The sequence below is a fragment of the Pezoporus flaviventris genome, unplaced genomic scaffold, assembly GCF_033815535.1.
Source record: "Pezoporus flaviventris isolate CSIRO_AGI_PZ_B2104156 unplaced genomic scaffold, CSIRO_AGI_Pfla_v1 ptg000145l, whole genome shotgun sequence".
Lineage (NCBI taxonomy): Eukaryota > Metazoa > Chordata > Aves > Psittaciformes > Psittacidae > Pezoporus > Pezoporus flaviventris.
In genome coordinates, this window is record NW_026892693.1 from 60,735 (window position 1) to 82,658 (window position 21,924).

At 63.3% G+C, this 21,924-nt stretch overlaps 3 protein-coding genes across 4 annotated transcripts; 1 reads left to right on the forward strand and 2 right to left on the reverse strand.

Annotated features, from left to right (window-relative positions):
* Window positions 1-495: 495 nt before the first annotated feature.
* On the reverse strand, window positions 496-5,023 carry MAX (MYC associated factor X). Its single transcript, XM_061479210.1, has 5 exons — window positions 4,907-5,023; window positions 4,643-4,669; window positions 3,017-3,124; window positions 1,993-2,116; window positions 496-1,296 (listed from the first exon to the last, which is right to left on the reverse strand). The coding sequence occupies exons 1-5, from the start codon at window positions 4,940-4,942 to the stop codon at window positions 1,106-1,108; spliced, it is 486 nt and encodes a 161-aa protein (XP_061335194.1). The 5' UTR covers window positions 4,943-5,023; the 3' UTR covers window positions 496-1,105.
* A 1,134-nt stretch (window positions 5,024-6,157) lies between these two features.
* Window positions 6,158-10,612, reverse strand: UNC93B1 (unc-93 homolog B1, TLR signaling regulator). Of its 2 annotated transcripts, XM_061479206.1 has the most exons (11): window positions 10,471-10,612; window positions 10,237-10,378; window positions 9,997-10,150; window positions 9,763-9,924; window positions 9,582-9,696; window positions 9,415-9,508; window positions 9,212-9,336; window positions 7,665-7,847; window positions 7,313-7,586; window positions 7,034-7,152; window positions 6,159-6,466 (listed from the first exon to the last, which is right to left on the reverse strand). In XM_061479206.1, the coding sequence occupies exons 1-11, from the start codon at window positions 10,576-10,578 to the stop codon at window positions 6,194-6,196; spliced, it is 1,749 nt and encodes a 582-aa protein (XP_061335190.1). In that variant the 5' UTR covers window positions 10,579-10,612; the 3' UTR covers window positions 6,159-6,193. The 2 variants fall into 2 exon arrangements, with proteins under 2 accessions (XP_061335188.1, XP_061335190.1); XM_061479204.1 differs by having other exon boundaries at window positions 6,158-6,466; window positions 9,763-10,150.
* Window positions 10,613-13,936: 3,324 nt separating this feature from the next.
* On the forward strand, window positions 13,937-21,337 carry ALDH3B1 (aldehyde dehydrogenase 3 family member B1). Its single transcript, XM_061479208.1, has 9 exons — window positions 13,937-14,121; window positions 16,293-16,403; window positions 16,503-16,623; window positions 16,708-16,793; window positions 17,001-17,082; window positions 17,633-18,019; window positions 18,101-18,267; window positions 18,970-19,069; window positions 21,104-21,337. The coding sequence occupies exons 1-9, from the start codon at window positions 14,026-14,028 to the stop codon at window positions 21,295-21,297; spliced, it is 1,344 nt and encodes a 447-aa protein (XP_061335192.1). The 5' UTR covers window positions 13,937-14,025; the 3' UTR covers window positions 21,298-21,337.
* Window positions 21,338-21,924: the final 587 nt, after the last annotated feature.

Consider the following 21,924-nt stretch of genomic DNA (forward strand, 5'->3'; position numbering starts at 1 on the left):
TCCTCAGGGTGCTAGCAATACCAAAAGGGTGCTCCCGTGGCCACCAGCTCCTGCCGCCGTTCCCGGTGGGAGCTGGGAATTCATTATTGGAATGAATAAAGCCCCAAAAGGATGAGCTGCACCCCCCCCCCCAACAACCCCAACCCCAACCCCGTGTCGTGTGCGTGCAGTGGGGCAGAGCTGCCGCCCCCCTCCGTGCCGCGCTTTGGGGCCGGGAGGTGATGCTTGGGCTCCGATCCCAAGGGAACATCGGGAAGTGGAAATCAGGCTGCTTTTTCTATGTCCCGTTTTATTCTTTAGAGTCTTATAGTAAAGGGGAAGCCTCAACTTGCAAGACAACTCCGGGCAGTATGTACAACATACCTTAGATCCATGGAATGAATTGGCATCAAAATGGGAATGGGGCGGGGGGGGGTACCTATGGGGCACGGAGGGGATGCTAGAGATCAGAGAATGCCATAGAGGTGGGGAAGGTGACAGAGGAAAAGGAAGGGGGGGGAGGACACGGGACAGGATGCACACAGAGAGCACCCAGCCTGGCTCTGTGCTGTGGAAAGAGGGGGTGCAGGCGTTGTGTGTGTGTTGTCCCCCCCCCATAGCTCCCACAGGCATCGGGGGCAGTTGGAATTGCACACGCAGAGAATAAATAGCAAGACCCCCCCCCACTTTTCCTTCCAGTGCTTGCCTGATGGGGGGGGGGGGTCAGGAGCAGCTCCCCTGTGTGAGGCCTGGCCTTTTGGGGGGGGCACACACACACACACACACACAGAGTGGAGTTGGGGGGGGGGCTGCACAGCCTCCCCCTTCAGCTCAGGACTGCTGTGGTCCCCGGGTATAAATAGAAACGCTCATATAAAACCAGAAAGGAGGAGGGCGAGGGGCTCGCTGGGGAGGGGGGGCAATGGGGACGGTGCCTCCTTGGAGACACTTCCCCCCCCCAAGTCTGTCGGGGGCCCTGCCTGGCCGGCTCCCCCCTCGGGGCCGGTGCGGTTGGAGCGGGGAAAGGGCCGGGATGGGCTTTGGGAAGCTGCAGTCCGAGAGCCTCTACGAGAGAAGGGAAAGAGTCCTTACACGGCCGAGGGCGGTGGGGGGGCCGGGGGGGGCCCTAACTGGCCTCCATGCGCAGCTTCTTCCTGTTCTGAGGCTCCTCGGGCTCCGAGTCGGAGCTGGAATCGGATCCGCCGTCGAAGGCGGAGATGGTGCTGCCCTTGGCGTTGGTGTAGAGGCTGCTGCCGTCCGTCGAGGGGTAGCTGGCCTGAAGCTGAGCGCTCGACCTGGCCTTCTCCAGCGCCCGCACTGCAAGGCAGAGCCAACACCTGGAGCCCCTGTGCCTTATCCCACCTGTATCCCACCACATGGATCCCCCCCTGCATCCCACCACCTGGAGCCCCTGTGCCTTATCCCACCTGCATCCCGCCTGTGCCTTATCCCACCTGCATCCCACCTGGATCCCCCCTGTGCTTTATCCCACCTGCATTCCCCCCCCCCCCCCGGTGCCTTATCCCACCTGCACCCCTCCTGTGCCTTATCCCACCTGGATCCCCCCTGTGCCTTATCCCACCTGGATCCCTCCTGTGCCTTATCCCACCTGGATCCGCCCTGGATCCCCCCCTGCACCTTATCCCACCTGTATCCCACCACCTGCATCCCCGCTGTGCCTTATCCCACCTGGATCCCTCCTGTGCCTTATCCCACCTGGATCCCTCCTGTGCCTTATCCCACCTGCATCCCTGCTGTGCCTTATCCCACCTGCATCCCCCCTGGATCCCCCCCTGCACCTTATCCCACCTGTATCCCACCACCTGGATCCCCTATGCCTTATCCCACCTAGATCCCACCACCTGCATCCCCGCTGTGCCTTATCCCACCTGGATCCCTCCTGTGCCTTATCCCACCTGGAGCCCCTGTGCCTTATCCCACCTGTATCCCACCACCTGGATCCCCTATGCCTTATCCCACCTGGATCCCATGGGATTCCCTTCGCCCCCTCACCTTGCTGCTCTAGGAGCGCGTTCTGGCGCTTGAGGTCGTCGATGTCCTGCTGGTGCGTGTGGTTTTTCCGGCGCATGTACTGGATGTACTCTGTGGCTTTGTCCAGGATTTGCGCCCGGGATGCCTGTTGCAATAGTGGGAAAAGGCAGACGAGGCGAGATAAAGACCTAGGCCACGGAGGAGCCCATGGGATTCTGTCCGCCCCATCCCACCCGCGGCGCAGCACCAGGGGGGAGTGCGCGGTGCCGATGGCACCGGAGCCCAGCTCTTGGCTTGGGGACCCCCGTGGGGAGGGCTGGGATGACTGTGACCTCCTGGTGGTGCTGGGTTAGGCTGAGAACTGAACCATGGAATCAGGGAATGGGGTGGGATGAAGGGAGCTTAAAGCTCACCCAGTTCCAACCCCAACCCCTTCCACTGGAGCAGCTTGCTCCAAGCCCCTGTGGCCTTGAACACTGCCAGGGATGGGGCAGCCACAGCTTCTCTGGGCACCCTGTGCCAGCGCCTCAGCACCCTCCCAGGGAAGAGCTTCTGCCTAAGAGCTCAGCTCAGTCTCCCCTCGGGCAGGTTCAAGCCATTCCCCTTGGCCTGTCCCTACAGGCGCTTGTCCCAAGCCCCTCTCCAGGTTTCCTGCAGCCCCTTCAGGCACTGGAGCTGCTCTCAGATCTCCCCTTCTCTTGTCCAGGCTGCCCCAGCCCAGCTCTCTCAGCCTGGCCCCAGAGCAGAGCTGCTCCAGGTCCCTTTTACCCCCATGGCCTCCTTCAAACTCCTTCCATCCCCATCCCCCTTTCATTTGGGCTCCCACAACATCACAGAATGGGTTGGGATGAAGGCGCCATTCCCCTTGGCCTGTCCCTACAGGCCCTTGTCCCAAGCCCCTCTCCAGCTTTCCTGCAGCCCCTTTATGAGCTGCTCCATGTTCTCCCCTTCCCACCCGCACCACCCTGGGTTCCCCAAGCACCTCCAAGGGGCCGGACCCGCACAGCGGGGGGAGCCCAGCACCCAGCACGCTCCCCAACCTCACCTTCTCCCCCTGCAGGGAGGGCACGGAGTCCCGCAGGCTGTGGAAGCTGTCCTTGATGTGGTCCCTGCGCTTGCGCTCCAGCGCGTTGTGGTGGGCGCGTTTGTCTGCCTTGGGGGTGGACGGGGGGGGCAAAGGGAGGTGAGGGTGGCACTGGGGCGGTGGTGGTGGTGGGGGGATCCATGCCCTGCTCCCCAGCACCGCTCTGGGGCAGCCCTTTGGGGATGGATGCATGGGAAGAGCCTCGGCACCCATGGGGAAGGATGCGGCTCTGGGGGCTTTGGGTTCCTGGGCCACCCCCCCCCCCATATGCCCTAGGGTACCCTCACCAGCAGGCACGGCCCCCATGGGTTACACCCCACATCCGGCCCCATAGGACACGTGAGCCCCAAACCTCAGTGCCCCACACCAAGAGTCCCAGCCCCACAAAGCTCACACCCCCCCCCACCCCATCTCCCTCCGGATTCACAACCCCAGAAGTGGGCTCCTATCCCCAGCCCCACAGGTCCCCTTCTAAGAAGCCCCGCAAGCCCATGAGTGCCCCCTCCCCACAAGCCCCAGCCCCACAGATCTCCCTCCTGCAAGACCCCCAACCCCACATATGCCCCCTCTCGGCCCCACACGTCCCCCCCCCAAGACCCCCTTGCCCCATAGGCATTCCCATAAGGACCCCACCCCCAAAGGAACCCTTACGCAGATCCCCCCCAGGAGACCCCAGCCCCACAGATCCCCCCTCCCAGGAGATCCCAGCTTCACAGATTCCCACCCCCCAGGAGACCCCCAACCTGTGCCCCCTCACAGCCCCCCCCCCCCCCCCCCCCCAAGATCCCCTGCCCTGGGGGCATTCCCATAAAGACCCCATCCCCAAAGGAACTCTTATGCAGACCCCACCCAGGAGATCCCAGCCCCACAGATCCCCCCCTCCCCAGGAGATCCCAGCCCCACAGATCTCCCCCTGCTTAGGAGACCCCAGCCCCACAGATGGCCCCCTCTCAGGAGACTCCAGCTCCACAGATCTCCCCCATCCCCACAGATTCCCCCCCCCTCCAGGAGACCCCATCCCCACAGATGCTCTCCCCCCAGGAGACCCCAGCCCCACAGATGCCAGCCCCCCAGGAGACCCCATCCCCACAGATCCCCCCCATCCCAACAGATCCCCCCCAAGAGACCCCAGCCCCACAGATCCCTCCAGCCCCACAGATGCCACCCCCCCAGGAGACCCCATCCCCACAGATCCCCCCCATCCCCACAGATCCCCTCCCCAGGAGACCCCATCCCCACAGATCCCCCCCAGGAGACCCCATCCCCACAGATCCCCCCCATCCCCACAGATCCTCTCCCCAGCAGACCCCATCCCCACAGATCCCCCCCCATCCCCACAGATTCCCCCCCCCCAGCAGACCCCATCCCCACAGATCCCCCCCATCCCCACAGATCCCCTCCCCAGCAGACCCCATCCCCACAGATCCCCTCCCCAGCAGACCCCAGCCCCACAGATCCATCCTCCCCGGGACACCCCCAGCCCCACAGCTTCCCCTCCCCCCCCCCAATGACCCCATCCCCATTCGACACCCCCAAAACCCCATTCCCCCCCCCCTCCCCCCCACGTGCTCGGGTCCCGGCGCTTACCGCGGACTGGAACCGCGGCTGCTCCTCCTGATGGGGCCCGGTTGTGGGGGAAGGGGCACGAACGGGACGAGGAGGAGGAAGAGGAGGAGGAAGGCACCAGGAAGGAAACGGCGCCGCGATGAGGAAGAGGGAACAGAAACCAAACGTTACCGGTGCTACCCCGCTCCCGCGGCCCATAGGGAAGCGATAGCGTGGGGGTACAAAGGGGGAGGAGGGGGGGGGGGCGTTCCTATCGCGCTGTCGCGACAGCGGGGCCCGACTCACGTCGCTCTCCACCTCGATGTCATCGTTGTCGCTCATCGCTACCGGCCGGGCCGCGCCGCCACAACAACAGCCCGCAGCGCGCAGGCGCGGGGTGGGAGGCGCACGTGACAGCGCACACCCCTTGCCGGCGCGGGGGATTGTGGGGGTTGTAGTTCGAGGGAGGGAAGATGTACAGCGCCATCTTGGGGCGGGGACTACAGCTCCCGGCGTGCACCGCGCCGTGGCGCGGTGCACGCCGGGAGCTGTAGTCCCCGCCTCAGCGTCGTGCTTGGTGCTTGCTGCCCCTCATGGAGGGAGGAGAAGCCGCGGCGAGGCGAAGAGCGGAGATGGAAGAGGCTTTATTGAGGTATAGGGGGGTGGAAAGGGGCGGGGTGGGCTGGTAAGGGGGTGGTGTGGGGCTGTAGGCCTGGCTTGCTGTGGGGCTGGCCTGAGGGGCTTTAGGCTTGGTTAGGGGGTCTGTAGGCCCGCGTCAGGGGGGGCTATGGGGCTGCAGGCCTGCCTGGGGGCGGCTGTGGGGCTGGCCTGAGGGGCTTTAGGCTTGGTTAGGGGGTCTGCAGGCCTGCCTGGAGGCGGCTGTGGGGCTGCAGGTCTGGCCTGAGTGGCTGTGGGGCTGGCCTGAGGGGCTTTAGGCTTGGTTAGGGGGGTCTGCAGGCCTGCCTGGAGGCGGCTCTGGGGCTGGCTCTGGGGCTGCAGGTCTGGTCTGGGGGCTGTGGGGCTGGCTATGGGGCTGCAGGTCTGGCCTGGGGGCTGTGGGGCTGGCCTGAGGGGCTTTAGGCTTGGTTAGGGGCTCTGCAGGCCTGCCTGGGGGGGGGCTATGGGGCTGGTGGCCTGCCTGGGGGAGGGGGGGGGGTATGGGGCTGGCGGCCTGCCTGGGGGGAAGGGGGGGGGGCTATGGGGCTGCAGGCCTGTCTGGGGGAGCTGTGGGGCTGGCTATGGGGCTGCAGGCCTGCCTGGGGGGGGGCTATGGGGCTGGCTATGGGGCTGCAGGCCTGGCCTGAGGGGCTTTAGGCTTGGTTAGGGGCTCTGCAGGCCTGCCTGGGGGGGGCGCTATGGGGCTGGCTATGGGGCTGCAGGCCTGGCCTGAGGGCTTTGGGGTCCTTTTGGGGGCTGCATTGCTTCGCAACGGGGTCTTTAGGCCTGGCCTGGGGTTGCTGCAGAGGGGACCTCTGGAAGCTTGAGCCTGCTCAGGAGTCTTTGGGTAGCTCCAGGGTGGGTTCAGCCCCCCACTTTTTACTGTAGAGAACAAGGTGGGGGCCGCCTCCCAGGGCTGGAACGGGCCGGGCGGCTCTAACCCCGCTGCTCCTCATCCCCTGTGGGCAGCTCCTCGCGGCTGGAGGCCGGTGCTGGGCGCTCCTCCTGCTCCTCCTCGCCGTCCCCATCGCCCTCGGAGCCCGTCTGGTCCGAGGCGTCCTCCTCCAGGTAGCGGTAGCCGCGCATGCGGTGGCGCGGGCGCGGGATGCGGGGCAGGCGGTACTCCACGTGCTGCCCCAGCCGCTGCTCCATCCGCACGTAGGCCCCCACCGCCGCCACCAGCGTCGCCAGCAGGATGGAGAGCTTGGCCTGCAGCGGGGCCAAGAGGGGCTGAGCGTGGGGCTGCAGCCCCCTCAGCTCCCACGTCCATAGAACCATAGAATCGTTAGGGTAGGGAAGGAGCTGCAGATCATCCAGTTCCAACCCCTGCCATGGGCAGGGACACCTCACACTAAACCATGGCACCCAAGGCTCTGTCCAACCTGGCCTTGAACACTGCCAGGGATGGAGCATTCACAACCTCCCTGGGCAACCCATTCCAGTGCCTCAGCACCCTCACAGGAAAGAATTTCCTCCTTAGATCCAATCTAAACTTCCCCTGTTTCAGTTTGAACCCGTTACCCCTTGTCCTGTCACTGCAGTCCCTAATGAAGAGTCCCTCCCCAGCATCCCTATAAGCCCCCTTCAGACACTGGAAGCTGCTCTGAGGTCTCCCCCAGCCTTCTCTTCTCCAGGCTGAACAGCCCCAACTTTCTCAGCCTGTCTTCATCCAGGAGGTGCTCCAGCCCCTGAGCATCCTCGTGGTCTCCTCTGGCCTTGTTCCAACAGTTCCATGTCCTTTTTATGTTGAGGTTCTGCCCACCCCACCGCGGTCACCTTCATGGGTAGTTCTGACCACAGGTAGACGGTGAAGATGGCCAGGGCTTGCCACCAGTGGTAGATGGTGAAGATGAAGTCCTGGCGCTCCTTGTTCTTGTACAACATGCCCAGGAGGACTGTGAGGGAGGAGAGCTGCTGTCAGGGTCCCCCTGTGGGGGCACCGTGGGTCTGTCCTGCTCCTTGTCAGCGTGTCCAAGGAGCAGGTTGTGGCACGAGGAGGAAGCGGGGGGGGGGGACGACAAGAGAGGCTGCGCTGGGGACCTTCCCGCTACTCACTGCTGATGCTGGTCTTGTTGAGGGCGCTCCCCGTGCCCCAGAGCGCGGCGATGGCGTAGAGCAGAGGAGCCTGGCCCACGAGCCGGGGCTCCGGTGCCCAGCAGAACAGCGTCACCAGGAGGGCAGCGTGGATGAAGGCTCCAGCCAGCAGCGGGATGTGCCGCTGCAGGCGCAGCATGCCCAGGGCCAGGCTGGAGCAGGCCGAGGCGGACAGCCCGTAGGCCATGAGGAGATAGGCCAGCTTCTCCAGCCCCAGGGCGCACACCCCATAGTTCTGCAGGGAAGAACGGGCTCAGCATCACTTGGGTTGTCCCTGCTTTGTCACCTCCCCTCTGTCCCCATCCATCCCTACCAGGGAGAAGCCGGTGCAGACAAAGAGCACCTCGAAGCCGCTGTAGATGAAGATGGGGAAGAGGTGGCGCAGGCGATAGTCCCTCATGTGCTTGAAGGGCAGCTGGAAGATGTTCCCCCAGCCGATGCTGCGCAGGTCGATCTCCTCCGTGGGTCGATAGGCTGCACCGCAGAGCACCAGGACCTGCGTGTGGGGAAGGGCACGGAGCACCGCATCCCAAGCGAGAGGGTTTGGCTTGCAAAGGACCTTAGGATCACCCGGTTGCAACCCTTCTGCCGGGGATGGCAAAGCACGTGCAGGACAACAAGGGGATCAACACAGTCAGCACCAGAAGGGCAGGTCCTGCTTGACCAACCTCATCTCCTCCTGCAACAATTGACCTGCCTGGTGAATGAGGGAAAGGCTGTGGACATTGCCCCTCTGGACCTTAGCAAAGCATCGATGCGGTGTCCCGCAGTGTTCTCCTGGAGACACTGCCTGCTCATGGCCCCGGGTGGGTGGATTCTTTGCTGGGTAAAAGACTGGCTGGCTGGCAGAGCCTAGAGAGTGCTGGTGAATGGTGTCACGTCTAGATGGTGACAGGTCACTGGTGGTGGCCCTCAGGGCTTGGGGTTGGGGCCAGTGCTGTTTGCTATCTTCGTTGATGATCTGGATGAGGGCATGGAGGGCACCCTGAGTCACTTCACATGACACCAAGGGCGGGAGTTGATCTGCTGGAGGGAGGATAGGGAGGCTCTGCAAGAAGGATCCGGCCAGGCTGGATCCCTGCGTTGTGGTCACTGGTGTGAGATCCAACCAGGCTCGGTGCTGGGTCCTCACCCTGGGCCACAGCAGCCCCATGGAACGCTCCAGGCTGGAAAGGAGCTGCTGGAGCTGAGCAGGAGCAGCTTGTGCCCAGGCAGCCAAGAAGCCCCCAGCATCCTGGTACTGCACCAGCACCAGTGCGGCAGCAGGAGCAGGGCAGGGATTGGGCCCCTGTGCTGGGCACTGGGGAGGCTGCACCTCGAATCCTGTGCTCAGCTCTGTGCCCCTCACTGCAAGAGAGACCTTGAGGTGCTGGAGCGGGGCCAGAGAAGGGAACGGAGCTGGAGCAGGGCCTGGAGCCCAAGTGTGATGGGGAAGGGCTGAGGGACCTGGGGGGGTTCAGTGTGGAGAAGAGAAGGCTCAGGGGGGACCTGATGGCTGCCTCCAAGTGCCTGAGAGGAGGATGGAGCCAGGAGGGGCTGGGCTCTGCTCCCAAGGAACAAGGGATGGGACAAGAGGAAACGGCCTCAAGCTGCCCCAGGGCAGGTTTAGATGGAGCTGAGGAACAATTCCTGCCCCAGAGGGTGCTCAGGCATTGGAACAGGCTGCCCAGGGCAGGGCTGCAGGCACCGGCCCTGGGAGTGCTTAGAGGATGTGTGGATGTGGCTCTTGGGGACGTGAGCCTTGGCAGTGCTGGGCAATGGTTGCGCTGGATGATCTTAAAGCTTTTCCAACCCGGTTGATTCCATGATTCCATAGGGATGATGTTGGCCCTGCTGGAGCCCTGTGCCCAGCTCACTCACCACCAGCATGGCGAGGAAGGCAGCCGCCATCAGCACGCTGTCCACCACGATGAGGTTGACGCTGCGGGGCAGGCTCTGTAGCACCGTGGTGTTGAAGCCGGGCAGGGTGCCGTGGCTCAGGGTCCCTGTTGGGGGGGCACACACCGTGGTTCCTGCCCACCCGGAGGTCCCCCTGCCACCCCACCGCACCACCCCGTCCTCACCGCAGTGCTTGACCCCGAAGAGCGTGTGGTTGAGCTGGTAGAGGTAGTCGTTGAGGAAGAAGAGCATGGGCATCTGGGCGCAGACGAAGCTCAACTGCAGCACGGAGAGCAGGAGGTGCTCAGCACCACGTTGCCCACCCCATCCCATTCCCTGGGCCAGCACTCACGTGGAAGAAGGCATAGAAGATGGTCTGGAAGACGATGATGTAGGCATCACTGGCCCCTCGTGGTGCCCGCTGCTCCTCCTTGTAGTTGACGTGCTCGTGGTACTTCTGGGCCATCCTGCATGGCACCGTGGGTCAGTTGGGTGTCACCCAGGACCTCACACCCACCCCACCCCTGGCCTACCTGGTGATGTAGTTGCCCAGGGAAGCCCAGAGGGGCACGATGGCCACCCCGATGGCCACGGCGGAAGGCACCAACGTGTAGTAGCGCTCCCAGTAGTTGCTGGAGACGAAGAAGGCGTAGATACCCACGGCGAGGAACATGGCCCACTTGATGCCAAAGAACCTGCCAGGGATTGGAGAGGGAAGCACGGATTCCCGTTGGGAAGGCTGTTGGGCAGCATGGAGAGTGCTGTACCTGATGAGGACGGGGGTATAGAGCAGCGCCGCGATGGGGGTGACGTTGATGCCCATCAACACCTTGCGGTCGATGTCCTCCAGTTGGATGTTGCTGTACTTCACCTCCCGGTACGTCTCGTCGTAGTGCAGGATCAGCTGCATCTGCAGCAGGCCTGAGGAAGGGGGGGGGTCCAGAGCCGGTCACACCCCCCCCCCCCCAAACCACACTGGGGGCCCCTGAGGAGCAGCAGGACCATACCCAGGTACACCCCATAGGTGAGGGTCCCGGCCAGGCTGGCGGCCAACACGTTCTTGATGACCCCCAGGCGCTTGCGGCGGAAGAACTTGTGCTCCTCCTCCTCCTCGTTGTAGTCGGGGTGAGCACCCACAAAGTCATCCAGCTGTTGGGGTGGGGGGGACAGTGGCTGTCAGCCCCCGGCGTGGGGGGGGAGCACCACTGGGACCCTATGGGGGGCACCCATAGGGACCTCACCTGTGTCTCTGTCCCCTCAGCACCCAGCCTGTCACCCGCCACTGCCGTGGCTGCATCCTGGTACACGCTGGAATCCTTCTGCATCCTGCCTCCGGGGGGGGGCTGCATGGGGCGGGGAAGGGGTTGGGGTGCTGTTGGCAACCCCCAAGCGCTGCACCCATGCGCTTTGCACCCATGGACGCTGCACCCAGCGCCCCCAGACCTGCACCCATGCACTTTGCACCCCTGCACCTGTGGACCCTGTGCCCAGCACCCCCAACCCTTGCACCTCTGCACCGTTGTGCCCAGCACCCCCAGATCCAGCACCCTCATCCCTTGCACCCATGTGCTTTGCACCCACAGACCTGAGCCCAGCACCCACAGACCTGCACCCATGCACTTTGCCCCCCCCCCCAGACCCTGCACCCGTGTCTTGCCCCCCCAACCCTTCACCTCAGCATCCAGCACCCCCAGCCCCGCACCCAGCACCCCCAGCCCCGCACCCAACACTCCCAGCACCCCCGGTATCCGCTCCCCTACCGGAGCCCGGGGCGGGGCGGGCGCCGCTTCCTCTTTCGGATGGGGCGGGACGGGGACGGGGACGCTTAAAGGGGCCGATCCTGCACCCCCAGCACCCTGACCCCTGCACAGCACCCATTGAACCCCCCCAGCACCCTGACCCCTGCACAGCACCCATTGAACCCCCCCAGCACCCATTGAACCCTTGAAACCCCCCAGCACCCTGACCCCTGCACAGCACCCATTGAACCCCCCCAGCACCCTGACCCCTGCACAGCACCCATTGAACCCCCCAGCACCCTGACCCCTGCACAGCACCCATTGAACCCCCCCAGCACCCTGACCCCTGCACAGCACCCATTGAACCCCCCCAGCACCCTGACCCCTGCACAGCACCCATTGAACCCCCCCAGCACCCTGACCCCTGCACAGCACCCATTAAACCCCCCAGCACCCTGACCCCTGCACAGCACCCATTGAACCCTTGAACCCCCCCAGCACCCTGACCCCATCCCCATCCCAGCAGCCCTCGCACCAGGCCCCGGTGTGGGTGCTCCAGCCCTGGGTGCTGGGTGCTACCAGGTCCCTCTGCTCTCGCTTCCCCTTCCCAACCCTGGGCCGTTTGTGGGTGCGGGGCCGGTTTGGGGGTGACCGGACACGTGCGGGTCCCTGCGGCACCCGATCCCGGTGCTGGGAGCACCCATGGGTGCGTGGCCAGGCGGGGGTGCCCGGGGGCAGGGAGGGCCCGAAGGTGACGTCCTGGCATGGTCACGGGACCGGAGCAGGATCCGGCCCGGCCGGTACTGGGGGATGCCTGGGGTGAGGAGAAGGAGCCACCAGTGCTGGGGGGGGTTCAGTGGGTGCTGTGCAGGGGTCAGGGTGCTGGGGGGGGTTCAATGGGTGCTGTGCAGGGGTCAGGGTGCTGGGAGTTCAGTGGGTGCTGTGCAGGGGTCAGGGTGCTGGGGGGAGTCAATAGGTGCTGTGCAGGGGTCAGGGTGCTGGGGGGAGTCAATAGGTGCTGTGCAGGGGTCAGGGTGCTGGGGGGGTTCAGTGGGTGCTGTGCAGGGGTCAGGGTGCTGGGGGGAGTCAATAGGTGCTGTGCAGGGGTCAGGGTGCTGGGGGGAGTCAATAGGTGCTGTGCAGGGGTCAGGGTGCTGGGGGGGGTTCAATGGGTGCTGTGCAGGGGTCAGAGTGCCTGGGGGTCACTGGCTGCTGTGCAGGGGTCAGGGTGCTTGGGGGGGGGTTCAGTGGGTGCTGTGCAGGGGTCAGGGTGCTGGGGGGGGGTCAGTGGGTGAAGTGCAGGGGGGTCAGGGTGCTGGGAGTTCAGTGGGTGCTGTGCAGGTGTCAGGGTGCTGGGAGTTCAGTGGGTGCTGTGCAGGGGTCAGGGTGCTGGGGGGGGGGGTGTAGTATAATGGGGCTCCCCCCATGATCCCATTCCAGTCTCTGATCCCTGCTGTCCCTTTAGGTCTCCGGTGACGTGAGGCATCCTCCATGGGGACAGCGGCTGCTTGGGGACAGCTGCGTCACCCTCTTTGGGTGCTGCCATGGGGGTGCTGTGGGTGAGCCCCATGGTGCTGGGGATGTGGGGCAGGGCACCTGGGGGGTGCCTATGGGGTGCCCTTTGGTCAGGGTGGCCCTGGATACCAGCTCCATGGGTGCTTATGGGTTCCCCGTGGTTCATGGTGGTGCTGGGGCCCACAGGAGAACCCCCAGGACCACTGTCCATGGAGGGGAGGTCCCAGCCCAGGCCTTGGCCCCATTGCCGGCCCCACGGAGGCGGGGCCCAGCCCTGCCCATCGCTGGCCATGGGGCCTGGCCACCAGCCCCACAGCATTTAGGGGCATCCCCCTGAGCATCAGCAGCACCTCCAGCTCCTCTGGCCACCGTTCAGCCCCACAGGTGAGCCCTTTGGGGTCCCACGGCGGCTGTGGGGCACCCCTCTGGGTGGGTTCCCTTGAGGGAAGGTGGGTTCATTGGGGCACGGAGAGGGGCAGCTATGGGGCTGCAGCTCTGCCCCACAGCTCCTGGCGCGCTGGCGGACCCAAGCGGGCTGTGGAAGTCCCAGTGCTGGCCCCCACTGAGATCCTTGAGGGGGCTCCGTGTGGGTCCTTGAGGTCCCCATGGGGTGACCCCACAGCAGCAGCAGGTGGTGGTGGCGATCCCGGGAATGCCAGGCATGTCCCGCCGGGATGAGTCAGGCCGGGACAGCCCCAAGCAGCACAGCTTCACCCTCCAGAGGTGCCACAGGCAGCCCTGGGACACGGGTGACTCCTGCTGGGATCCGGCACTTCCAGCTCCGGCATTCCGGCACTTCCATCCCAGCAGCTCCTTCCGAGGCCTTGGCATGCAGCAAGCCCTTGAGCTCCCCGGGCAGCAGCCAGGGAAGTGCATCCCTGTGGCCAGCGATCCCGGGAATGCCGCCGGCTGCTGTGGAGGCGGTGGGAGCAGCAGCGGGAGCGTGGGGAAGGGGCCCGTGATGTGCACTGCTGGATGGTGAGAGCGAGGGGCTGGGGGGGGGGAGAAGGGAGACACAGGGTGATGGGGTCCCCATGGTGCTAATGAAGGGGGGACAGGTTTTGGGGTCCAGGGGCTGCCGCATCCCAGCAGCTCCCGGGGCTGGGAACGCTCCTGAGGAGGATGAGGGTGGTGATGGGAAGGGGAGCATGGATGGTGATGGGAGAGCGTGAGGCTGGGATGAATGGGAGTGGGAGGGGTCTGGGTGCTCTGCCCTCACCCCGGGGTGCTGTTTGGTGCTGGGTTGGGGTGATGAGGAGCTGGGTGCTGATGAAGGGTGCTGGGGGACAGGTTTGGGGTCCATGGACCAAGGGATGAGAGAAGGGAACGCTGGGATCAATGCCATGGAGGGGGCACAGGAGGGACTCCCTGCCCCATCCCTGGGGTCTGTGGGGCTCCCGTTTGGGGCGCTGTGGGGGGACGACACATGGGGCTGCGATGGGCTCGGGGTCCCTCTGACAGCCCCGTGCGTGCAGCGGGAACCCCTATGCGGGGCTGGTGGCCCTGCTGCGGGCAGCCTGGCTCTCGGGGAAGACGCGGCCCATGGAGTACCGGGTGGCGCAGCTGGAGGCCCTGGGCCGCTTCCTGGAGGACAAGAAGCAGGAGATCCTGGAGGCCACGGCCCTGGACGTGGGCAAGGTGAGGGGAAGGGGGGAGCCGGGTGCTGGGCGCACCTTTGGGACCGTTCATAGCCCTTCCTCTGGGTCTCGCGTGTGTGTGGGGCTCTGTGGGCATCCTCCCTGGGGTCCTGCGTCCCCCTTGCTGTGCTTCAGGGCTGCCGTGGGGCACCCATAGGTGCTGCCTCGCCACAGAGCTCTCTGGATATAGGGACCGTGTTCCCATCCCTGGAGCATTCAACCAAGGCCCCATTGGCCGATGCAAGGGGGGGACCCCGGGGATCACCGAGCTTTGCCCCACACGTGGAGTCAGGGGTGGCTTCAGGTGCCCTCCGCAGCGGTGATGTCTTGGGGTGCCCCTCAGCGGCACGGTGGCACCCGGGATTACCGGCGGTGTTGTGCAACGTGCTGGGGTTGCACATTCCTGCCGGGGACTGGTTCCACTGGGATGTGCATCCGGGTCCCTCCTGGATGCGGCCCTGCGTGTTGCAGCGCGCTGCCACGGCAGCAGCATCCCCACCGTGGCTCTGCCTTGTGCTTTGAGCTCGTCTCCTCTCCATGTGGGTGCTTCAGGGCCCTTTTCCCCTCCCGGAGGTGTGCTGCTTCCCTCCTGGACCACCGGGAGATGCTCTCAGAGGGGTAACTGCCCTTATCACGCCGTGGGATCACTCAGCCCTAAAGGCCTTGCATCCAGGGGTGTATCCGAGCCGGCTTTCAACATCCTGCCCTCTCCCAGCCTTTGTAATTGCCTTGTTTGTGTGAGGGGAGGCCCTTCTCCTCCAGCATCAGATGGGCAGCAGAGCTCCAAGTGCGTCCTTCGCCTCTCCTAATTGCCTGTAATTAGTTCCTGTTGTCCACTCACGCGTTTGTTATGCAGTTGGACCTTCATAGTTAGATGGACAATTCACCTGCTCTTGCGTATCTGAGGTGGGTGCCTCACCTGCTCCCCACTGATCTTGGAAGGCACTTGGATGAGCTCAGCTGGAATATCCCATCTCCTAACCTTGATGTCTCCTTGGAACCCTTAATCTGCAGCGGCAGTTTCCTCATCCTTGCAGTGATGCAACTCCCAAAGACGGGGCTGAGAGCATCCCCGGTGCTTCACCGGCCACCTCCTGGCCTTGCTGAGCCCTCCCGTGCAGCTCAGCCTCCTGGCAGTGACACATCCAGTGGCACTGGGCACCTGAAGGTCTCTCCTGCGGGGGCTTTGGTGGTGGAACATCAGAAGTTGCTGCCTCCGAGCCCCCCAACCCCAAAGTGGTGATGGAGGAAGGCTCCCACCCTTTGGGTGGGTTGGAGGAGTCCGAAGGATGTTGGGATGTGCTTTGCAGCGCAGGAGCTTTGCTCTTCCTGCTCTCCAGGCCTTTGGAAGGGCTTTCCTGGGCCTGCTCACTATCTTCTTGTGTCTTCCCACTGCTCCTGCAAGGACATCCTGAGCTGTGCTTCGTGCTTACAGCAGCGGAGAGGACCCACTGTGGGCAGGATGGGCCTTGGAAGCCGCTGTGGTCCCGGCTCTGGTGTCCCAGCACCGTTCCCCATCACTGGCCATGTGGGCGTTGTGTCCGTTGCCCATTGGGATGGCTTATGTTGGGTTCAATTCCCAAACGGAGGCCTCTCGCCCCACCTGCCTTTCCTGTGTCACTGCAGGAGCACCAGGAGCTGTGGGGGTTTCTGTCTCTTCTGGGGGTCAGGACATGGGCCCAGCAGTGGGAGCATGGTCCCATCCGCTGTCTGCAGCATGGAGACACCAGCACCGGCTTGTCTGGAGCTCCTGGGGCCATTGCTTGGTCCCCCCTTGGCTCAGGGCTCCTGCCCCATCAAGCAGGTCACAGATGGGGTCTCAGGAGAAGGATAAATGTTGTGGAGATGTTAAAGGGGCTGCAGGAAACCTGTAGGGCCAGGCCAAGGGGAATGGCTTTAACCCGCCAGAGGGAGATCAAGACGAGTGGAAGGTGTCCCTGCCCATGGCAGGGGGGTGGGACTGGCTGGGCTTTAAGGTCCCTTCCAGCACAAACCTTCTCTGGTTGTGCTTAATAGCTTCTACTTAATGTCTTCTGCTCCTCTTCATGGGCAGAAGAGGGGGAGATGCGTCCTGTGGAGGGGGAGATGACAGGGTCGGTGTTGGGGTGATGTCTGTCCTGATGATCCATGATGATGTCTGTCCTGATGATCCATGATGATGTCTGTCCCCAGCCATCCTTCGAGGCTTATCTCATTGAGATCCTCCTGTGCAAGAACGAGCTCAACAACACCCTGAACAACCTGTGCCACTGGATGAAGGACGAGCACGTGGGCAAGAACCTGGTGAGGCAGGAGCTCTGCGTTGGGAAGGGAAGAGGGGGACACTCATGGGGCAGAGCAGCTCAGGGAGGGGACAGCCCTGAGGTCATGGTCTCATTGCAGATGACACAGCTGGACTCTGCCTTCATCCGCAAGGACCCCTATGGCGTGGTGCTCATCATTGGGCCTTGGAACTACCCCATCCACCTCATCCTGGGGCCTCTCATTGGGGCCATCGCTGCTGGTGAGCTGAGCATCCAGGCTGGGGGGCCCCAAGGGCTGGTTGGCCCCCGGTCACTGCGATGATGTCCTCTCCATCTCCTCCCAGGTAACTGTGTTGTCATCAAGCCCTCCGAGAAGGCCAAGAACACTGGGAGGCTCCTTGCTGAATCGCTGGGCTGCTACCTGGACAGTGTGAGGAGCAATTCCTGCCCTTATCCCCATCCCTGCCCCACGGCCATGGTGTTCCCAACCCTGCCTTGCCCTCACCAGCACTGCTCTGAGGTGCTGCTGTACCTCCTTCCTCTGGTGTCCACGTGCCTGGGATGCTGTTGGTGGGGATGGGGACACAGCAGACATGGGTGATGCTGACCGTGGGGGACCCTTCCTCTTGCACTGCAGGACTGCTTTGCCGTGGTGACCGCTGGTGCTCAGGAGACCAGCAGGCTGCTGGAGAACAAGTTTGACTACATCTTCTTCACTGGTATGTCCAGAGCAGAGCCTGCTGTGGGGTTGGTGCAATGCGGGAAGAGGGATACCCCACTGTTCCTTACGCCTGCGCTTGCCTGCCCTCTAAGAAGTCAGAGCTCATTGTGCTGGAGATGTGGTCTCAGGATGTGTTGGAGGCTCCAGGATGTTGTAATGGGGGGGAGCACAGGAGCCTGTAGGGCCAGGCCAAGGGGAATGGCTTTAACCCGCCCGAGGGGAGAATGAGATGAGCTCTTAGGCAGAAGCTCTTCCCTGGGAGGGTGCTGAGGCGCTGGCACAGGGTGCCCAGAGAAGCTGTGGCTGCCCCATCCCTGGCAGTGCTCAAGGCCAGGTTGGACACAGGGGCTTGGAGCAAGCTGCTCCGGTGGAAGGGGTTGGGGTTTGAGCTGGGTGAGCTTTAAGCTCCCTTCCATCCCAACGCATTCCATAGCTCTACGCTTGTATCTGAGGGTTGGTGGGACCTGGCTCCCCAGCGCACTCCCTCCCAGAGCTGGCCTGTACCTGGTGTGTTCCCAGCCCTGACTCCGCTCTTCCCTTGCCCGCAGGCAGCCCCTCCGTGGGGAGGGTGGTGATGGCAGCCGCTGCCCAGCACCTCACCCCGGTGACGCTGGAGCTGGGGGGCAAGAACCCCTGTTACGTGTCGGAGCCGTGCGACGTGCGCAGCGTGGCCCGGCGGGTGGCCTGGGGCCGCTTCTTCAACGCGGGGCAGACCTGCGTGGCCCCCGACTACGTGCTCTGCACCCTGGAGCTGCAGGAGAAGCTGCTGCCCGCCCTGCGCGAGGCCATCACCGAGTTCTATGGCTCCAACCCTCGGGAATCGCCCGACTTCGGGCGCATCGTGGACGAGAAGGAATTCCAGCGGCTGCGGGCGCTGCTGCGCAGCGGGAGGGTGGCCATCGGCGGGCAGGCGGAGGAGGAGGACCTGTACATCGGTGAGGACGTGGGGCTGGGCGATGCTGGGAGCCCCTGTGCTGGGGCACCGGGTGATGTGGTGCCGTAACCCTTCTCCACAGCTCCCACGGTGCTGGCGGACGTGCTGCCCTCGGATCCCATCATGCAGGAGGAGATCTTCGGGCCCGTCCTGCCCATCGTCGTCGTGGCCAGCATGGATGAAGCCATTGACTTCATCAACGAGAGGCCGCGGCCGTTGGCCGTCTACGCCTTCTCCAGTGATTGCAAGGTGTGTGGAGGGCATGGAACAGGAAAGGGGGGGTGAGGAAGTAGGGCGTTAGGGCTTGTGCCCACCTCACTGAAGCCCCAGGGCATGCTCTGAGGGGGCTTTTGAGCCCTGCTCTGAGCACATGAGACTGGTGGATGAGGTGGGTGATGATCAGGTGAGACCCCCACTCTGGAGCGCTGTGTTCAGCTCTGGGGCAGCAGCACAAGAAGGATGTGGAGCTGTTGGAGAGGGGCCAGAGGTATCCATGGGGATGCTGAGAGGGCTGGAGCAGCTCTGCTCTGGAGCCAGGCTGAGAGAGCTGGGCTGGGGCAGCCTGGACAAGAGAAGGCTCCTGAAGGGGAGACCTGAGAGCAGCTCCAGTGCCTGAAGGGGCTGCAGGGAACCTGGAGAGGGGCTTGGGACAAGGGCCTGTAAGGACAGGCCAAGGGGAATGGCTTGAACCTGCCCGAGGGGAGACTGAGCTGAGCTCTTAGGCAGAAGCTCTTCCCTGGGAGGGTGCTGAGGCGCTGGCACAGGGTGCCCAGAGAAGCTGTGGCTGCCCCATCCCTGGCAGTGCTCAAGGCCAGGTTGGACACAGGGGCTTGGAGCAAGCTGCTCCAGTGGAAGGGGTTGGGGCTGGAGCCGGAGGAGCTTTAAGGTCCAAGCGTTGCCGGTGGAACCAAGGTGTGAGACCCACGTCCGCCTCCTCTGCCCCCCTCCCAGGTGGTGGCCCAGGTCCTGGAGCGCACGAGCAGCGGAGGCTTCTGTGGCAATGACACCCTGACACACATGACACTGACCTCGCTGCCCTTCGGTGGCATCGGTAGGTGCAAACCCCAACCCTGCCTGTCCCTGGCCACCGGGAGCCTGAACCGCGCTAGTGAGGAAGGGTCCTGGTGGCCCCAGAGGTCCGTGGTGTGCAGGAAACCCCTTCTGCACCTCTAGGAGTTCACCAGCAGCCCTTGGCTTCACTGCACAAGGGCTGAGCTCTCTGGCTTTGCACTGTGAGCTTCTCCTCTCCATGTTTGCTGTCCCAGCCACCACATTCCCTGTGTGTGTGCAGATGTTCCGTATAAAAGGTTGGGAATTCTCTACCCCTTGGTTGTTTCCCTGCTATTTCTGAGCAGTGTGGGGCACTGTGGGTGAGTTTTGTGCCAGGGTTGGGCTCCTGCCTTGCTCAAGTGAGAGGGAAGCGTTGCTCCTTTTGGTCTAGCCTCACTATGGAGCACATCAGCTCGTTGTGCTCTTGGATAGGTGATGGCTAAGTGGATGGCTCTTCCTCCTCCAGCCATCCTGGTGCTGGATTGGGGCCCTCAGCATCCCTCAGGAGCAGACTTGTGCCTTCATTCTGCCTTTTAGGACTAAACAGTGCGGGCAAAACTCTTGTAACCATCTGGAGAACCTTCTTATGGTGCCTTGGGGATGGGCAAGACAAAGAGTTTGTGGTCTCCAGGGGCAACAACAGTTGTATTCTCAGGTGAAACGTGAGGTCTGCTCTGCCCTGGGCCCTGCCTGGTGCATTATCCCCGGAAAACAGGAATCCTCTCCCAAAACTTTCCCAACCTCCTGGTCTCCAGAGTGTCCTCACCTCAGTCTGCTGCTGCCTGTGCTCAGCAGCTTGCATCAGACATAATGGGACACCACAAAGGCCAGCCACAATTAATTCCTCACCTGCCTGTGGCTCAGGAACAATCCTTGGTGGTTCCCGTTCCAGAACTTATCTTTATGGAAGTGATTCAGCCAAACTACCTGGGATGAGGAGGTGAAGCCATTCCATAGCAGGGCCTGAGCTCATCACCCGGCTGAGATGGCATTTGTCAAAGCTTCCACACCACAGCAGTCATTGGGCTTTTAACCACCCTGTGCAGCCTCAGGATGAAACCAGCCCCGGCAACTGGGAGAACTGGTGGTGATAACGGGGGCTCCCAGTTGGAAGTACTCTGGGAAGAAGCTGAGCTTCATAGGGGCCACACTGGTAGCTCCTCACCATGGGTAGAGAGAGGAGATTGAGAGCAGCCCAAGGAGAAGGACTTGGGGGTGTTGGTTGATGAGAAAATGAACATGAGCCGGTTTCAGTGTGAGCTCACAGCCCAGAAACCAACCGTGTCCTGGGCTGCATCCAAAGCAGCGTGACCAGCAGGTCCAAGGAGGTGATCCTGCCCCTCTGCTCTGCTCTCGTGAGACCTCACCTGGAGCATTGTGTGCAGTTCTGGGGTCCTCAACATAAAAAGGACATGGAACTGTTGGAACAAGTCCAGAGGAGGCCACGAGGATGCTCAGGGGCTGGAGCACCTCCTGTATGGAGACAGGCTGAGGAAGCTGGGGCTGTTCAGCCTGGAGAAGAGAAGGCTGCGGGGAGACCTCAGAGCAGCTTCCAGTGTCTGAAGGGGGCCTATAGGGATGCTGGGGAGGGACTCTTCATTAGGGACTGCAGTGACAGGACAAGGGGTAACGGGTTCAAACTGAAACAGGGGAAGTTTAGGTTGGATCTAAGGAGGAAATTCTTTCCTGTGAGGGTGGTGAGGCACTGGAATGGGTTGCCCAGGGAGGTTGTGAATGCTCCATCCCTGGCAGTGTTCAAGGCCAGGTTGGACAGAGCCTTGGGTGCCATGGTTTAGTGTGAGGTGTCCCTGCCCATGGCAGGGGGTTGGAACTGGATGATCTTAAGGTCCTTCCCAACCCAACCCGTTCCTTGATTCTATGATTGAGGAGCTGTAGAGCTGGAAAAGGCCAAGGGAAAGGCGAGGTCTCCATCGCCACATCCCCGCTTCCAGGAGCAAAGCTTTCCCTGCGTCGCGCTTGGAGCAGGCAGGAGCAGAGCCCCGGGGCAGGTCTGGACCTGTGCTCTGTGTTCCAGGCTGCAGCGGGCTGGGCAAGTACCACGGCAAGTTCACCTTCGACACCTTCAGCCACCAGCGCGGGTGCCTGCACCGCAACATGGGCCTGGAGGCCCTCAACGCCCTGCGCTACCCCCCCTACAGCCAGCAGAAGCTGGGCTTCCTCACGGCCGCCTTCGAGGTGAAGCGCAAGGGCACCTGCACCCTGCTCTGAGGCTGCTCTGCACCCTCCTGCGGTCAGGATGGGGACGCCTCGCGGCGCCGCCGGTGTCCTCCTCTCCTCCCTTTCCACCTCCTTGGCCTTGGGCAGCGGGATGGGCGCCTCGTCCTGCACCCGGCGGGCCTCCACGGTGGACTCTGCTCTGCATCCTCGGCGTGGACACGTGATGGAGGGGCCAAAAGGTCTTCTTTTGAGCCCAAACGTCCCTTCCCAGGAAGGAAATGGTCCCCAGGAGGATGAGGACCAGCAGTTCACCCCATCCCCTCTTGGACGGGCCTCTCCTGGATGGACCTCTCAGGAGGATGAGGACCAGCAGTTCACCCCATCCCCTCTTGGACGGGCCTCTCCTGGATGGACCTCTCGGGAGAATGAGGACCAGCAGTTCACCCCATCCCCTCTTGGACGGGCCTCTCCTGGATGGACCTCTCGGGAGGATGAGGACCAGCAGTTCACCCCATCCCCTCTTGGACGGGCCTCTCCTGGATGCACCTCTCGGGAGGATGAGGACCAGCAGTTCACCCCATCCCCTCTTGGACGGGCCTCTCCTGGATCAACCTCTCTCTGCCTTCTCTCAGGGCTGGCTGCTGCTTTCCTGCTCTGTGTAACCTTGCCTGTAGTAAA

What these genes read in the sequence shown, in the direction of transcription:
- UNC93B1 (XM_061479204.1), bottom strand. Translation starts at nt 10,578, where the DNA reads ATGCAGCCCCCCCCCGGAGGCAGGATGCAGAAGGATTCCAGCGTGTAC. An exon ending in CTGAGGGGACAGAGACACAG is followed by an intron (nt 10,379 to 10,470) that starts GTGAGGTCCCTA and finishes CCACCCCAACAG; the next exon opens with CTGGATGACTTTGTGGGTGC. An exon ending in CAACAAGACCAGCATCAGCA is followed by an intron (nt 7,153 to 7,312) that starts GTGAGTAGCGGG and finishes CCTCCCTCACAG; the next exon opens with TCCTCCTGGGCATGTTGTAC.
- ALDH3B1 (XM_061479208.1), top strand. Translation starts at nt 14,026, where the DNA reads ATGGAGTACCGGGTGGCGCAGCTGGAGGCCCTGGGCCGCTTCCTGGAG. An exon ending in TGGGCTGCTACCTGGACAGT is followed by an intron (nt 16,794 to 17,000) that starts GTGAGGAGCAAT and finishes CTTGCACTGCAG; the next exon opens with GACTGCTTTGCCGTGGTGAC. An exon ending in GCTGCCCTTCGGTGGCATCG is followed by an intron (nt 19,070 to 21,103) that starts GTAGGTGCAAAC and finishes TCTGTGTTCCAG; the next exon opens with GCTGCAGCGGGCTGGGCAAG.
- MAX (XM_061479210.1), bottom strand. Translation starts at nt 4,942, where the DNA reads ATGAGCGACAACGATGACATCGAGGTGGAGAGCGAC. An exon ending in ACATCGAGGTGGAGAGCGAC is followed by an intron (nt 4,670 to 4,906) that starts GTGAGTCGGGCC and finishes GGGCCCCATCAG; the next exon opens with GAGGAGCAGCCGCGGTTCCA. An exon ending in AGCCGCGGTTCCAGTCCGCG is followed by an intron (nt 3,125 to 4,642) that starts GTAAGCGCCGGG and finishes TCCACCCCCAAG; the next exon opens with GCAGACAAACGCGCCCACCA.